General features: G+C 42.2%; 1 protein-coding gene across 1 annotated transcript; it reads left to right on the top strand.

Annotated features, from left to right (window-relative positions):
- The first annotated feature begins 4,362 nt into the window (after nucleotides 1–4,362).
- Nucleotides 4,363–15,804, top strand: ENOSF1 (enolase superfamily member 1). Its single transcript, XM_071805498.1, has 8 exons — nucleotides 4,363–4,381; nucleotides 4,760–4,878; nucleotides 5,253–5,330; nucleotides 7,177–7,203; nucleotides 8,264–8,336; nucleotides 8,944–9,026; nucleotides 11,462–11,608; nucleotides 15,622–15,804. Exons 1-8 carry the CDS (start codon nucleotides 4,363–4,365, stop codon nucleotides 15,802–15,804), a joined length of 729 nt encoding a protein of 242 aa, XP_071661599.1.
- Nucleotides 15,805–15,985: the final 181 nt, after the last annotated feature.

Here is a 15,985-nt window from a genome sequence, read left to right as displayed (position 1 = left end):
TTTGATTTGTTCTTCTTAAAGGAGAGAGGACAAGTTACCTAGTTAAACTCGGAACAGACTGGAAATTTAAAAGGGGAACCCGAATACAAGCACTCTTGATGAATCAGTCATGTGCGAACACTGAAGCTGACTGCTGTGAAAGCATTCCTTTCTCCATCAAACAGCTACTCCCAGTAGGAGCACTTCACCCCTCTCCTTTGTGCCCTGCTGCTAGGTTATTGAGTCTCTACCTGAGGCTAGTGAGTACATACTGTGAAATGGATAGATCGGTGCATCTCACATTTTGCCCTGACAATCCATCCCATGTGTGCTAACAACTCACTTTTGTCCTGGACCTGAACAGGTGCCAGCTGCTGCATTCACCATTCATTCAATACCCCCACATTTATTCATGTTTGGGACAGCCATCTAGGGTCTCCATGGCTGATGATCCTTCTCTCTGCTTCGGCATTTGGAAGTGCTAGGATTACTTAGTAAGGGATTACCTTAGGGATCCCTTAGTAAAGGGATTACTTAGTGAGTTTGCTGATTACACAAAACTGGGAGAAGCTGTAGATACTTTCAGGGCAGAGGGGCCCTACAGAGGGATCTGGACAAATTGGAGAACTGGGCAATCACCAACCGCATGAAGTTCAACCAGTGCAAGTGCCGGGTTTTGCACATGGGACACGGCAACCCTGGCTGTACATACAGATCAGGGGATGAGATGCTGGAGAGCAGCTCTGCAGAGAGAGACCTGGGGGTCCTGGTCGATGGCGAGTTGAACATGAGCCAACAGTGTGCCCTGGCAGCCAAGAGGCCACCTGTGTCCTGGGGTGCATCAAGCACAGCATTGCCAGCCAGGCAAGGGAGGTGACTGTCCCACTCTGCTCTGTACTGCTGCGGCCTCACCTGGAGCACTGGGTGCAGTTTTGGGCACCACAGGATAAAAAGGATATAAAGCTACTGGAGAGTGTCCAGAAGAGGGCTATGAAGTTGGTGAAGGGTTTGGAGGGGAAGCCATATGAAAAGCAGCTGAAGTCACTTCATTTGTTGAGCCTGGAGAAGAGGAGACTGAGAGGAGACCTCATCATGGTTTACAGCTTCCTCACAAGGGGAGGAGGAAGTGCAGGTGCTAAACTCTTCTCTTTAGTGACCAATGACAGAACCCAAGGGAATGTCAGGAAAATGTGCCAGGGGAGGTTCAAGTTTGACATTAGGAAAAGGTTCTTCACCCAGAGGGTGGTTGGAGCACTGGAACAGGCTCCCCAGGGAGGTGTCACGGCCCCAAGCCTGACAGTGTTCAGGAAGAGACTGGACAATGCCGTCAGCCACATGGTGTGGACTGTGGAGTTGTCATATGCAGGGACAGGAGTTGGACTCAATGATCCTTGTGGTGCCCTTCCAACTCAGGACATTCTATGATTCTATGATTGTATTTGATGGGTAAAGAAGCATTTCTGCCCTTTGAAAAAAAAAAAAGGATAAATATCAGTTCAGCATGACTCCCATAATAAAAATGCCACAAATAAGGAGAATATCTAGTTGTTTGATTGCTTCATCATGAAAACAGTGACGGTGGCTCTCTGCTCTTCCAGCACTTGTGGAATATGCCACTCATGGTGATGCTCAAGGTCTGTTGTTGAACAGTGAATGACTGTGCTAGATTGCAGCCCCTGTTCAGTCCTGGCAAGGAGGCCAAGTCTGTGGTTCTGCCCTTCTGAAGAGTTCCCAAGAAAAGGCAAGAATGTTGGCTCGCTTTTCTAAGAGTGAAAGGTGACCACCAGATGACTTACATCCTTTGGCTTCTACCCACCTTCCTCTTGGTTCTAGTCTAGGTGCTCACACTTCACCACAACTGACTGGCTTCTACTTCTCCGTCGTGTGGCTGGGCAGTAATAGCTGGAACACATATGAGAATTCACTGAATTAAAGATTAGAAGCGTTTAGCAACCTTACATACCATGTTGGGTTTTTTTTTCTTCTTTTTTTTTCTTCTGTTTTTTCTTTTTTCTTTCTTTTTTAATGGAGGTGCCTGGCAAATTGAGCAGCTTTATTAGAGCAAGATTAGATCCGTATCACTTTAATTTTGTTTTATATTATCCTCTTCACTTCTGAAATGACCTTCTCTTTCGAATTGGCTTATGAGTAGTGTAAATGTAAATTTTTCCTTTGAGCTAAAAGATGAAAGTGCAATAGAAATAGTTTCCATGTTTACATTTTAATTTAGTGTTATTTGTTAAGGTGACTGCATCAAAATCTGTGCATTTTATCTTCTTGCTACATTTATCAAAGGACTATCATTTGCAAGGGGAGATTTTTCTTTTTTCATATGAAACTGAAGTTCAATCAATAGCTTCATTGGGTTTCAGGTTATAATACATAGATTACTAATAGGCTAAATATAATCTCTGGTGCCACCGTCATTAGAACGGCACCAGCCTTTTCAGACTGCTAAGAGTTTTGAAGAGCAAGTGTATGTATACTTAGCAATAGACATGCCCCTTGAGTTCAACTGATCATTAATGTGAATAAGAAGGAATGACCCTCCTGCAGCTCAGGGAAGACAAATGATATTCAGAAAGTTAGTGTGATACGCTTTCACTTTGGCAGGTCAGCCTGCCCTATGCAAATGCTCTTAATCTGTCAACAAAATAACACAAACCTCATTTGTTCTTCATCCAAAAGCAGCGTTATGCCGGACAATAGGCAGAAATTCACTGATGCAAAGCATCTCTCTTTGGAGCTTCTAAGACATCTGCCATCTCAGCCCACAATCTAATTATTATCTAATATATAACACTTCTCACTCTCAAACTCTTCACAAATGAGATCAGTTTCACTGTCTCCAGATGGCAAATTAAGCAAGAGGAGAAGAGGTATTTTGACTCATCCAGGATTAAGTTGGACTGTGACTGAGCAGCCAGAACCTAGTGTTCAGTCTAATGTGAATTTTCTTTCAGATGGGCAGATTTTAGCATCGCTTACCAACCTCGTCTCCTGGTCTTGAGCTTGGAAAGGCGATTTCCTAAGAAAAGCCTGCAGCAATTTCCCATTATGCCCCACAATAGACACCTGAGCTACTCCAGTAAAAAAAAAAACAAACACAGGTAAAGCCTGTGGGCCACACGCAGCAATTTGACTGCCACCAAACCTGCTGTATCAATTATTATGTGCAGAGACCATGGAGCTTGAATCAGGAAACCCTCCCAGCCCCTGGCATGCACAGCCTCGGTCTGTCCCAGGCGGTGCCGTGGTACAGCCAGCCACCACACAGACAACCCGTGCCTGGGTACGCACTTGACCTCAGCCTCCGAGATCTGGCCCCAACCACCCAGGGCATGGCAGTGACCATCAGCAGCATCTGCTTCACCAGCTTGCTGGGCTGCCACATGATGGACACCATGATACACACAGCCAGGCGAGCAGGAGGCTTTCATTAGGCAAAGCAGTTTGTTACGACAGGACACAACTGCGATGGTGTTTTACAAGCAGTGCCCGAGGAGTACGTGTCAGTTCCTCTGCGGTTGTTGTTGCTTCCGTCTTGTACCAGATGTAGCTTCCATGATTAACTGGTTTGCAGCAGAGCTTTGGAAGGGACTTCTAGTGCCCTTCCAGTCCATCAGTGCTCTAGACCACAAAATGAGCAATTCCTTCTTTGCCACTCGTCTGATTTTTCACTGACACTGCTGAATGTGTCAAAAAACTCTAAGCAATCAGCTGAACACCCACAAAACCTGTGGCTTGATGATATCACGCCTTTTCCTCCTTCAGTCTACCTTTGCAATTTTTTCTCATAGAAACAACTACCTTTTTGTAAAATCACTTAGCAATTTGGCAAGCACACACTCAGTTATTTTAGGCTTCTTTAAGGATTCACCATTTTCTTTAGTCAGGCCAAGACTGGAGTCTGTATCACCTGGCCTGTTATAAGATGCTGAACACTCTTATGTCTTCACGAGGGAAACGTGCTTGGTACAACCTGCCTAGATACCTAAATGACCTCAGCCACTGTAGTACATGATTCATCACATTCAAGGAAAGTGGGATGGGATGTTCTTTCCACGCTGCAGGTGGGAATGTCAGAGGAACTGAAACACAGACAAGTAAAGTGTCTTGCCCAAAATCACACAAAAAGGTTTCAAAAAGCTGAGGTTCAAAAAATGGTTTCTCAGATCTCAAGCAAGTCTCCTGAAGAGAGGAGACCTCATGGAATTGGAATCATAGTCTCATATTTCTTAAGAGTCTCTTTATTTCATGCTACTAAAGAAAACGATGGTTGGCACAAAGCTTCATACTGTCTGTCCTTTCCTTGACACTCTGCAGTTTGCTAGACATGGTTTGTGTGTTATTTACCCTAACAAAAACCCTTGCTGGGAATACATGTTGATGTTGAATGATGGTATGTAAGACTGGAAAAAACACAGAGTTCAACCTCAGCCCTGAGTCTTGGGAACTTGGTTTAGGGCTGCCGTTTTCTTCTTCTGTGGAGTAGGGAGGTGATACAGGAGCAACTCTTCATCTTGAAAGACCATTGTAACATGAATTTTATTGAGGAAGGGATCAGCATCTGGAAACAGGCAAGTATAAGATGAAACATGGCCATGCAGCTAAATATACACTAGCTACCCAGATCTGGGTGCAAGGTGAATGGTTTCACGCTTATACTTCAAATTCACAGACTGTCAGAAAACGTTACTTCTCAAAGAAGCAGCTGAGGAAAGGGATCACAGTCATTCTGTTGCAGGCATTTGGCAGTAAATTCTGCTATGCTTTGCAGTCATATGTGCTATCAAGGCTTCCTTTATTCACATGGTCAATAGAGACATGGGAGACATTGTCAACAACTTTGGAGGCTTCTACGGAGAGATCGCCACTGACGGGCAACTGCTGGGTATGGCACATTGGGGTGCTGTTGTGAAAAGGACCATAACAAACACACAAGTTGTGCATTTTCACAAACTATTTCCATTTTTATTCTTGAAAATTGAGAACATATCTGTTGCTAAGACAAGCCAATGTGAAAGTGACCACTCAGCGATTTTCAGATGGTAATTTGATCCAAGTTGTGCATTTCAGCATCTACTTCTTTTTAAAGTTTTAACCAATATATTTTCCTCTTTTTTTTTTTTTCCAGTATCAGTGACCTTTCCCCTCACTGTGTTATCAGCAGTGCTGTCTTTTCATCTCTGGTGAACAAAATATCGTTTAACAGAAACGGAGACATCAGTCACTGTGGATGACACTGGTGAATCCAATTGTTTTCTGAACAGACTGGACCAGAGAAGGGCGCTGTGCACTTGGCCATAGCTGCTGTCCTGAGTGCTCTGTGGGCCAAGCGAGAGGGAAAGGTAAAGCTCATGGGATCCCAGCATAAGAACCCTCATTAATTCAGAGAGATTCCCTGTTCCTGGTTGCCCTCATTTTTACATCTGGTCTTGATTTTGCAGCAATTTATACATACATTTTCTTTAAAATATCAAATAAAGCACAGGCATCACTGAGTTCTTGAAGTCTCTGCATATGCTTCATTTTTGCAGGGTGGAAAACCGTAGCAACAGCACAGTTTTTAGTGATGGAAATGGTCAGAACATTTCAGAGTCATTTTGTGGGAACTCTGGCACTTCTGAAATACAATATTCTTTTGCCTGCTTATCCAATGTTTCACTGTATGCCCTTCTCTTTATTTCATCTTTTTTGCTTGGAGAGGTTAATCTGAGATTTTAATCTTTTAGCCACTTCCTACTGAATATGCTGTTGATCTGGAAGCTAAATCTTATACACTTAGCACGTTACTCTATATTAAAAATAACCTATTCAGGCAGTGATGTGAGCTGCCATAAAGGTGGCCTGATTAGAAGGGGAAATTACTGAAAAATAGATACTATCTGCTTAAAAATACTGATAGAGAAAGGGCTGACAGCCTGGAATTGTAAGTCTGGGGACCAGCCCTGTGAACTGTAAAAAAACATCCTTGAAAAGTGCATCCGGGCTACCTAGAAACCAGAGACAACCACAGATACTGCCGATCAGCTCAAAACGGGAGACCATAACAGCAATTTATCATCTGAAAAGGTGAAAACCAGTCTGAAAAGGTAAAGTTTCTTGGAATAGAAAACAGCATCATCTATTGGTTGTTACAGGTGAAAAATAGAAACTAACAGCACCTATTGACTGTTCAATGTCCTACTCCCTCTTATGTATCTGTGATATAAAAAAGACTTAATTTTTAACAAATACAGAGCCTTTCTGAGAACTTCCTGGTTGAATCCTGCATGAACTTTCTATGACCTCTTGGACTGTCCCCATGGATATCTGGATGAAACAAGGTTCATTTTGGAAGTGGGACTCTGCCTGTTGTCTTATTCACTCCGTCTGTCTTTCCCTCCTTTGAGGATCATTTGGTCTCTCTTTGAGATTGGTTTGTTCCCCCTTTTGGGATAGTTGGGCTTCTTCTGAAATCTAATTTTCTCCATATCAATACTATATATATTCATATAAGTAATCTATCACAAATATATCTACGGCTATATTGTTGATAAGTTTACTTCATTAAAGACGTACTGTAGTATTGATTGATACTATATTATCGATTGCTGATGGTAATTCGTAATAGCTTGATATCTATTTTTTCATATATGCTCTTTTAATCATAGATATGTTTGCTAGTGTGATTTTCATAGTGTTTGTGGTAATCTGTAATAAAACAGAAAAATATAGAGGATAAAGCCTACATGTCCTTGTGTATTACAGAATTCTACCAAACAACAGTCACAATTTCTACACACCTGTATACGAGGTAACCATTTAGGCCTTGGCAGGCAGAAATTGGTCTTTGCTTATTTTATAATGGTGATTTCCAGCAAGGGAAGGGGCTGGAGGGAAGCTCACCATGTCATATAGCTGGTGTGACGTGGGGTTTTTTTCACCCCTTTTTAATAATCACCACACCAATATTGCTTCCATAATGAAACCAAGTAGGATGCTCAATCCTTAATGATTCTCAGTGGAAACTATCAAATGTTCATGCTTGGGGTTGAGAAACACATTGCTTTGGTGTCAGTAATTAATTTTGTGTGCCAAATGTAAACATAATTGCACTTCATGACACTTCCTCACGAAGAAAAAAACACCTGCATGTTATCTGTTTTATGGCATCCATGTGGTTCCATTTATTTAATGTGGTTTGCTTTTTAGTTTCTGTGGAAGCTACTAGCCAACATGGTAAGGAAATCTTGCTCTATTTCCAACCTGGACATTCTTGGGTTTAATTGTATTAAGAGAGTATGGGGTTTAGGTAGTGTCTGAATTAAAAAGGTCTTATAACTCATTCCAGAGAGAAGCTGTTTCCCTGGTCGTGGGTGTTACTTTCTACTTGGAGGTGTCCTTCCATCCCAACACACCCTCTTCATGTGTCTACCCTTATGCAGAGATGCAAACCAGCCCCTCTTCCAGGGAAATTGTATAGCTTGTCATGTCTGGCTCTAGTGTCATAGCTGGAAGTGGGAACTGATGTCTACTGCTAGTAGGAAACTGAGTACTTAGATTGTGCTTTAATGGGTAGGTCTTTGTTTATGATTTAGCAAAGCAGCTGCTTCTCTTCAAGTTTGGACAACTGGGAGGTTGATTTACTTTCTTTTTTTATTGCTGGGGACTTTTTTTACCAAAAATAACTCCTTACTGGAAGCTAAACTTACTACTGAACACTAAAAACTAAGTGTGAACTGCATATTGTCTGCTAGCAAATCCTTGGGCCTCGGTTGTTGACTTATTGAGTGATCAGTCATTTGGGAGGAGTTATGTTCCGTTTTGATATCTGCAAGATCCTGGTCTAAAATAAATGGGTTTGGGGTTTTTGTTTGTTTGGTTTTTGCTTTTGGCTTTGTGTTGTTTGTTTGTTTTTCCTGAGAGCAGGAGGTGTGACAACAGGGGTGCTTCCCTATCTTAGTTTGACAGCTGGAAAGTGTGACTTGGCTTTCCTGTGTAATTTTTTACTCCTGCATGGATAGAGTTTAAAAGGAAGCTGAAAAAGGCTTATTATCAACTACTCACAGCCATGAAATTAGGCACACATTCACACGCTTGGCAGTGCAACACAGGCTGATGAGGTAGTTTGCAGAGGGAAGGTTTAGAGTATCTGCTGTCTCAACTCCCTGCTTGCTTCAAAGAAATAGGGAAAAGATTGACAACAATTCCTCAAATGACTTGCACTTCTTAATCTTTTTTTCATTATACTGTTTTACTACTCTATGCTTTTTTATTTTATATGTCATCTTTGAATAAGGCTGCCAAACAATTGCTATTCTGCATGGATTTCACATATGTTACTGAAGTGCTAACAGATGAAGAAGCTTATGGTGCGTCATCTTTCCTTTAAAGCTGGACTTTGGTACCCTCCATCTTCCTAATCCTTATCTTGTCACTTTTGGTGGGAGTAGTTCTGTTGGGAATACACCACCAGCCTGTGAGACTAAGACCAGTTGGAATGGCAACTGTAATGAAGAAATCTGGAGGGTGAGGAGAAGTTGTTGTTCAGTGTAATTACTCAAAAATGACCTGCTTGGGAAAAGGGAATGGGAAGGGGACTGTGTGAGAAGAAGCCTGTTGTTTGCTAACATCTTCTCACCTGTTCCAGGAATGCAAAATCAGCTGCCCAGTTTGTGCTACATTGGTGATTTTTTCCCATATAGATCTCTATGCTGGATTAGCAAGGAGATTGTGCTGTTCTTTGCTTCCTCCAAGGATTCGCCTGGTTTACAGTTCTCTTGCAATGAAATAGCTAGAGAGAAGAGGGAAGGGCTTATTCAGCAAAACTGAACTAATTGGTTAAAAATGTGGCATTCAAGGGAAAAAATAAGTCAAAACAAACACCTCCACTCCTTCAGTTTCCCCAAAGAACATTCATTGATTCACTATTTAACAAAATAAAACAGCCTAACTTGAAACCATCCTCATCTGCTTCAGAACTCCAAATGTTGGAGCATGGATATCCAGCTTATCCAAGATCCTGTGCCCAACTGGGGTGTTCGAACCAGCAGTTAAAACAGGTTTGAATGATCAGTCTTATAGCAGTAAGATTTTAAATGGTATGTGAAGTGAGGAAATGCTAATAGATGATGATTGATTCTCACTGCATACTCCTAAACACTTAGAAGTTTTTCTGGATGCAGTAAAAATGTAACATTGCATTGCTTACACTTTGGGAGGTGAAAAGCAGTTGGACCTGCTTTTAATGCCATCTAAATACTTTTTTAAGCAATTTAAATACCATTTAAGTAATTTTCCCAGCAAGGCAGAGTTACAGTACTTCTGTGGTCAAGGATATGCCCAAGGAATATGAGCATCGAGAATAACGTATTAAGGTAGAAACTGAAGTCTCTTTATGGTGGTATATTGTGTAGAACAGTGCATTTACATGGGTGCAAGGCGGTTACACACATAGGAAATCTCAAGAGAGTGATATGAATCAACCAAAAGTCTGATCACTAAGAGAGTTAATGAAAACACACAAAATCAGATACTTGGATAGCTATGTTCAGAAGCACAGTGCCCTTAACCTGCATTAATTTCATAGATGAAAAATGGGGATGACTCCTTCACAGACAACATGAACATCCAAAGTTTTATAATTGCCCATTTCTTCTAGAACTTCTGTTGCCGTAGCTTTGAGGGATATGCTGAAACTGCCAGCAGCAGAGGGCCCTAGGCTTCCTTCATAAAGCAGCACTCTTATTGCCAGACAGAGCTGCTGTGCTTGGCTTTCTGTGAAATATTGTGGAAACTTTGGATAGTTTATCTGTGTCGGCTTTAGTTAATTCAGCTGGGGTTTATCTTCTGGGAAATATATGCCTTTGTATATAGAAATACAGGATGCTTCAAAAAGTTGGACCCAATTTCAATTTTTTCTTCTGTGTTTTATGCTTTGAACAGAGGGACTAGACCTAGTCTAACTTTTCCAGGTCTGTGATGTAGGCAGCAATGACTTTGCTTCTGTATCTGTCTCAGGTATTTCCACCTTCTACTACTACATAATGCTGCATTGCGGGAGAACCGTAATGGTATGGCAAAGTTGAGGGCTGATCACAAATGAAGATAAACGTATTTCCATTGATTTATGAAAAAAACATTGCTGTTTTATTTTCAGAATAGGATGAAGCTTACTCACAAGGGAGGGGAAGTAATAAGTTCTTTCTGTAAGACAGTGGTGCTGAAATTGTAAATTCTGGTTTATGGATTCCAGTTTACTGCCACATTAATCATTCAGAAGTGATCTATATCTTGTTCCAAATATGCAACTACGTTAAAAGTAAAAGTGGGTGCAGGTCTGCAGGATGATATTTGCAGATGAAGATTTATATGAGACAAAATAATGGTGAACTTCGCTTTTTGCTTCTATACCAAGGTTTTTTTCTATTTAAAACCATTAGATGAAATATCTTTTATTAGGCACGTTCCTTGACAAATATTTTTTCTTTCTTCTTCAAATTCTGAATAATGATGGCAACAAATGTTGACATATATTGACAAAGAGCAATATTGGATGTGATCAAAGTAGGTGTATTACTAATAATTTTATCCTTTATTTTTGTACCAGAACTTCCATTCAAGCCTGTTGGGGAACTCCACTTCCAGGACTGTCTTCTAGAAGATTTAAAGTGCCTTTTATATCCAAGGAGGCTTCCAGGGGAAAGCCCGTTAATATTTTTTCACCAATGTTTGGCCAAAAATAAACTGGGAAAAAAGTTTTTCAAATGAAAATATTTGAATGAAAAGGAATAATTAGATGGAAGTCACACATTTTGATTTGGAATTGTTACTCTCTTGATTGCTATGGGCTGGATTCTTTGCCCAATGTGTCCCCTGACATGCCACAGCTGCTGACCTGCTCCAGGTGCTTGCAATGCAGCACGGGGCTTTCACAAGATGCCACATCACATCAAATGCTGAACCAGGAACTCTGAATACAGGATGGAAACGACCTGAAGGGCCTGCAGAGGAACTGTGGTGCCATTTTCAGATGTTCCACCTCTTTTAGGGAGAAAAATTCTCCCTTGTGTGGGAGAGAAGTGGTGCTTGAGACACTCATCTTATTTAAACTACTGCATTTTTTTTTGTCAAGAAGCTTTCCTGCTGAATATTTCAGGCAGACATGTCCTTGTTTCAGGGTACTTTGCTCAAGTAAATGTTGCCAAGATATATTCATTCCCACAGAAGACTCTGCTCTACTTCCTACAGCTCCTGATCTGCTCAGTTCAAACCTAGTCTAGATATGGCTGTAGTCATTGCAACTCAGTGTAAGTGTGGCCAAAGGTACAATATACTCCGAATGGCAATTCCAGCTTTTCATTTCCTTTCTATTTCCTGAATTTCTACCACTTCATATCAGTTTTGCAGCTCTTTTTATGAGAGTTTGACAGGAAAAAAAAAAAAAAAGTCAATAGAATCCTTCAGTGTATTTGGTTCTTATTTCCCTTATCCCCAGATGCTGGATGCAAAGCAACTATGGGAAATAAACGGAGTAAGAGAGTTGATCACTAAACCTGCTGAGTTTAAACCCTTGTGGATTGAGGAGCCAACTTTTCCAGATGAGGTTATGTACGTCCAGATGGGACATACAATAATTTCAAAGGTTGGAGAGGGTTGTTTTTTTTTTTTTCATTTCAATAATAATACAGTGAATCCAGCCAGTACTGTAGTATGATGTTGACATTGTTCCTTCATATATTCAGAGTTCAGGTTGAACTAGTTATTCAGAGTATTATTAAATGTATTTGCTACAGGACCTTGACACACATTCTGCACCTGTATTCCCTTCAGTTTAAATAAATAGTTTTTCTTTAAATATGCAAAAGGACTGTAGTGCCTGCATGAGGAAGGCAGTAAACATTTATTATGAAATATGAACAATCTTTTTTTTCTTTAACTGTGTGTTTTCCAGTGAAATTGGAAGTTCATTTCAGAACTTGTGCTCCCAACATGCCATACTTAGCAGCACTGTTAAAACCCGTGATGTTTAGTATGTGCATTTCTTTACTGCTCCACACAGCCTGATATGTAATTCTTTACATTGCCTGTGGAGCAGAGAGAGCATAAAAGAAATCAATAAAAGGTTTTATAACATGCGTTACATATTCTATAAATTAAGTAGAAAACAGTAAGCTGAAGTAACTCTTATTCCGTCCTTTATGCTGTTAAGTAACTCAGTTGGGAAATAAAAAACAGAAGCAAGTCTTCAATGTTTGTTTGCAGGCCTTAGCACCACTAGGAATTGATGTAGCAACCAGAGAACATGTAAGAATATGTATCCATGTTTTGGACTTTTCCCTAATTATTACCTGTTTAAGGCAACTATGGCATAACCTTTGGAGCTGGTGTCAACACTCCTCTGTTTTTCTCACTAAAGTTAAATACCAGAGCTGGAAATTACTTGGTATCTATTTCAGCTGTTCCCTTCCAAGGTTACTTCCCCTCACTTTATCTCCCTGGTTCGTTATTCCCATACACGATTTCTGTGAACAACCTGGAAATATTTGGGTTTATTATCATTATTATGAAACTGCTAAATTTCGTATTCTCAGATCAGTGAGAAATATGAAAGAATGTATCCATGATTGTGATTGCCCATATGAAAGGTAGAGAAGCAAGGCACGAAGAGTAAGTCCATGCTGTTCCATGGAGAACACTGTGGCTCCATGAGACAATTTGGATAACACCTGTGCAGAGCAATGTAGGCTGGACAACACAGTCTCTATAGAGCTGCAGGGCTGCTGAAGCTGCTATGCTCTCTAGCCCATGGATAATTGTCACAGTTCCAATTTGTTCTGTGGATTTGTTGCTTAAGTGAACATTTGGCTCAACGCAGGAGGACACGTAGGCTTGACTTTGCTGTGCCTATATAGGGTGCTTCTAGAGTGGAGAGGTTCCTGGCTCCTGTTCTTGTATCAACTCTATTTGTGCTGCACTAACTCAACCGTAAGGATCAAAATCCCAGAAGATCATGCTGTTAACAGGCTGTAGTTCCTCCTCTTGGTGGTACCAGGGACACTGTCAGGGGTGCAGGGAGGGCTGGTGAGCCAGGAGCCAACAGCACAGATGGCAGGGCAAGTATGGGGGTGACAGCCAGGGTCAGCTGAGAAGATTGCCAGATGAGGCCATGGTGAGGAGACAGCTCTGAGGGCAGGGTCTGGACTAGTGACAGAGACCAGGGTCAGACACTGGCCAGTCACTGCCAGCCTGTCCACAGTGACGAAGTCAAGCTGGGTCATCAGCCTGTGGTTCAGAGTCTGGGTCGGTGAGGTCCATGACTTGGCACAGCTGCAGTGTGACAGGACATGGTCACACCTCAGGCAGTGACTGGGGGCCATGGCCTGAGCTGAGATGGGTCCTGAGGGCAGGAATGAGGCAGGGGAGGCCTCCAGCAAAGCCACCCCTGCCCTCAGCGCTCTGACGGCAGGTCCTCCCCAGAAGGATGTTTCCTCCCACCCCTTGGCTCAGATGGGACTTGCTGAAGAGTGATTTAATTGCTGTGGGGTGTAGAGGGCATTTCAGGGGACACGGAGCCGGGGCAGGGACAAGGAAATGGGAAAGGGACATGGTGGGGGTGATTGATTGGAGCCAGGTGCGGGGCTCAAGCAGACCCTGAGTAGCCCCAGAGGCTTGGCTGGCTTACTGGGGAGGGGAAACGGGAAATCTCAGATGACCCCTGGAGAGCCCCGAAGCCCTCCCAGTGAGGGGTTCACTCAGGAGCTTCAGTCTAGGCAGGGACCCCCTCCAGTTGGGAGCAGAGTTGGCTGGGGGCAGTGGGGCTGCCTCAAACCCAGGCACTGAGCACTTCCTTGGGGACAAGGATGAGGATGGGCTGAGGCCAGGAGGGGGGTTCAGGATCAAGCCAGGTGAGCAGACCCAAGGTCAGACACCGCCCAGCATGTGTCCAGGCAGAGCCACAGTCCTGAGGCCAGGCAGGGATGTTGGTCCACGGCCAGACATGTCCACAGCTGTACCGCAGCTGGAAGCAGGCGCACCTGCAATGCAGCCTAGGCAGAAACTGGGGCCCATGGGCAGAGGGTGTGGGCCCCAGGTGAGATTGGTCAAGGTGAGGTTTGTCAGTGCACTCGGTGGACGTGGCTGGTATATATGCAGCTATTTTATAAGGCTGAAACCTTCTCCCCCCCTGACATCAGCTACATCTAAATGCTTTTTGCATTAAATACTTTTACTGAATCCAAATACCAGTGAGGTGTCAATAGACAACCTGGTACCTTTTATTAATAGAATACCAGTCTCCAACCTAAAGTAACTTGTTTTTCATTGCACCTTTCTTTTTGTCAAGTCTTGACACCAAATCTACAGAGCCAAACAACATGAATTAACAAATTCTCAGTTCTCTGCAGCAACTGCAGGCAACAGGGTGCATTAGTGTAGTTTCTCTGTTGCCAGTTTCTCATGTCAAGTCCTGCTATCAACATATTTCATTGTGTTTCTCACTCTTAGCTGTTGCCTACCAGTAGACAGGACACTTAATTTGCAGAGGAGGGTGTTTCATAACAAACATCTATTAGGATGGCTTTGAAGTACCCACTAGTATAGCCTTGCTTTACAAAGTAAAGCCCAGTCCTGAACACTGAATTTACATGGTGGTTTGTATAACCTTTTTCTTCTTTTCCCCATAGCATCTGAGAACCACACAGGCACTTAATGTATTTACTCACAGAATTCCTCTGTGAATATGGAGAGTACTACATCCATACTAAAAACCATGGGAAATTAACATGATGCCTGAACTGACTGAACAACCTAGCCAAGCTCCAGACAGGAAATCTGCAGCACAGTTAGAAATTGAATCTTGATGGTTATCCAATCATATCTTGTCTACAGGGCCATGTCTCATCTGGGTGGATTGGTCTCTAGGAGAAGGAATGATTTCCTACAGCAGAATCACTGCTATATTCACTTTAGCTGTCCCAAAATGGGAATAGCTGTTCATTCACATAGGCACACACATCCCAAAGCTCTGCACTCCTGAGCACAATGAAGTGGGGCTAAGACCGTCCTCTCCGCAGTGCAACCCATGTTCCTGCCTGGGGACACAGTCAGATGACCAGAGAGGGGTTGAGTTGGCTCCAAAAGAACCCTAAATCCTAAAAAGATTTTGAGGCAGCCTATGGAGCAATTATATGGCAGAGCTGCCTGATCAGTTCATGCAAGCATTACATAATGGTTTGACTACAAACTCAGCTGCCTTTGAGTAGGTTAAGCCCTTGTCCTTAGCCTAGAATAGAAGAGCCATTTTCACTTGGCATTTCACTTCACTTTTACTTATACCATTCAATATCCAGATAAGGGGCAATAATTTCCAAACTCATTGAAATAAGACAGTGTCCCTTGGCACACAGTGATTTTTTTTTCAGCATACCTCAGTACATCAGGTCAGGTATAGTGGTCTTAGTATTACAAGTATAAGCTGATTATTTTTAATATGGGCAACGTCATTGAACTTCATCCAAATTCTCATGTGATATTTCAGTTGAATAATTAAAATAATTTTGATTTATTGGGACACACAGAGGGGCACTGTACAAATGTTTTTGTATGAGTTGCCAGCAGCTGTTGTAATACATTGATTTGGAAGACTTTAGGTCTCAGCTTTGTACATTTTTTCCCTTACACTGCCACAGCAGAGTGATATTTAAACAGCTTCTACAAGCTAAGGTCTTGAGTTGTCTTCAAATTGACAGCTGCAGGCTGGAAAGTGTGAACGAAAACTTGTCTGTGCTGCTGATGGCCAAAAAGTTCCAGAGCAAGGCTCTGCAAAATGCAACAGCATAGAGAAAATCTTTCTCTCCTCACCTTCCAAGCTAGTCTGATGTCCTGGTTTTGTTAAAAACAAGTTTCTCTTTTAGTGAATTTGCCTGTCAGCTAAAGCCTTCATGTTAGCTGCATTTTCCTGGAGAACCCAACACATGTTTTGGTTAAACCTAGCAATGGAATGTAAGCTTATTGATAAGCA

This window comes from Patagioenas fasciata, chromosome 2 (genome assembly GCF_037038585.1).
Source record: "Patagioenas fasciata isolate bPatFas1 chromosome 2, bPatFas1.hap1, whole genome shotgun sequence".
In the NCBI taxonomy this organism is placed as follows: domain Eukaryota; kingdom Metazoa; phylum Chordata; class Aves; order Columbiformes; family Columbidae; genus Patagioenas; species Patagioenas fasciata.
This window is presented reverse-complemented; position numbering and strand designations above follow the sequence as displayed.

Excerpts from the sequence above, each read along its gene's own strand:
- ENOSF1 (XM_071805498.1), top strand. Across the intron at positions 7,204-8,263 it reads GGAAGCTACTAGCCAACATG|GCTGCCAAACAATTGCTATT; the intron begins GTAAGGAAATCT and ends TCTTTGAATAAG. Across the intron at positions 8,337-8,943 it reads AACAGATGAAGAAGCTTATG|AACTCCAAATGTTGGAGCAT; the intron begins GTGCGTCATCTT and ends CATCTGCTTCAG.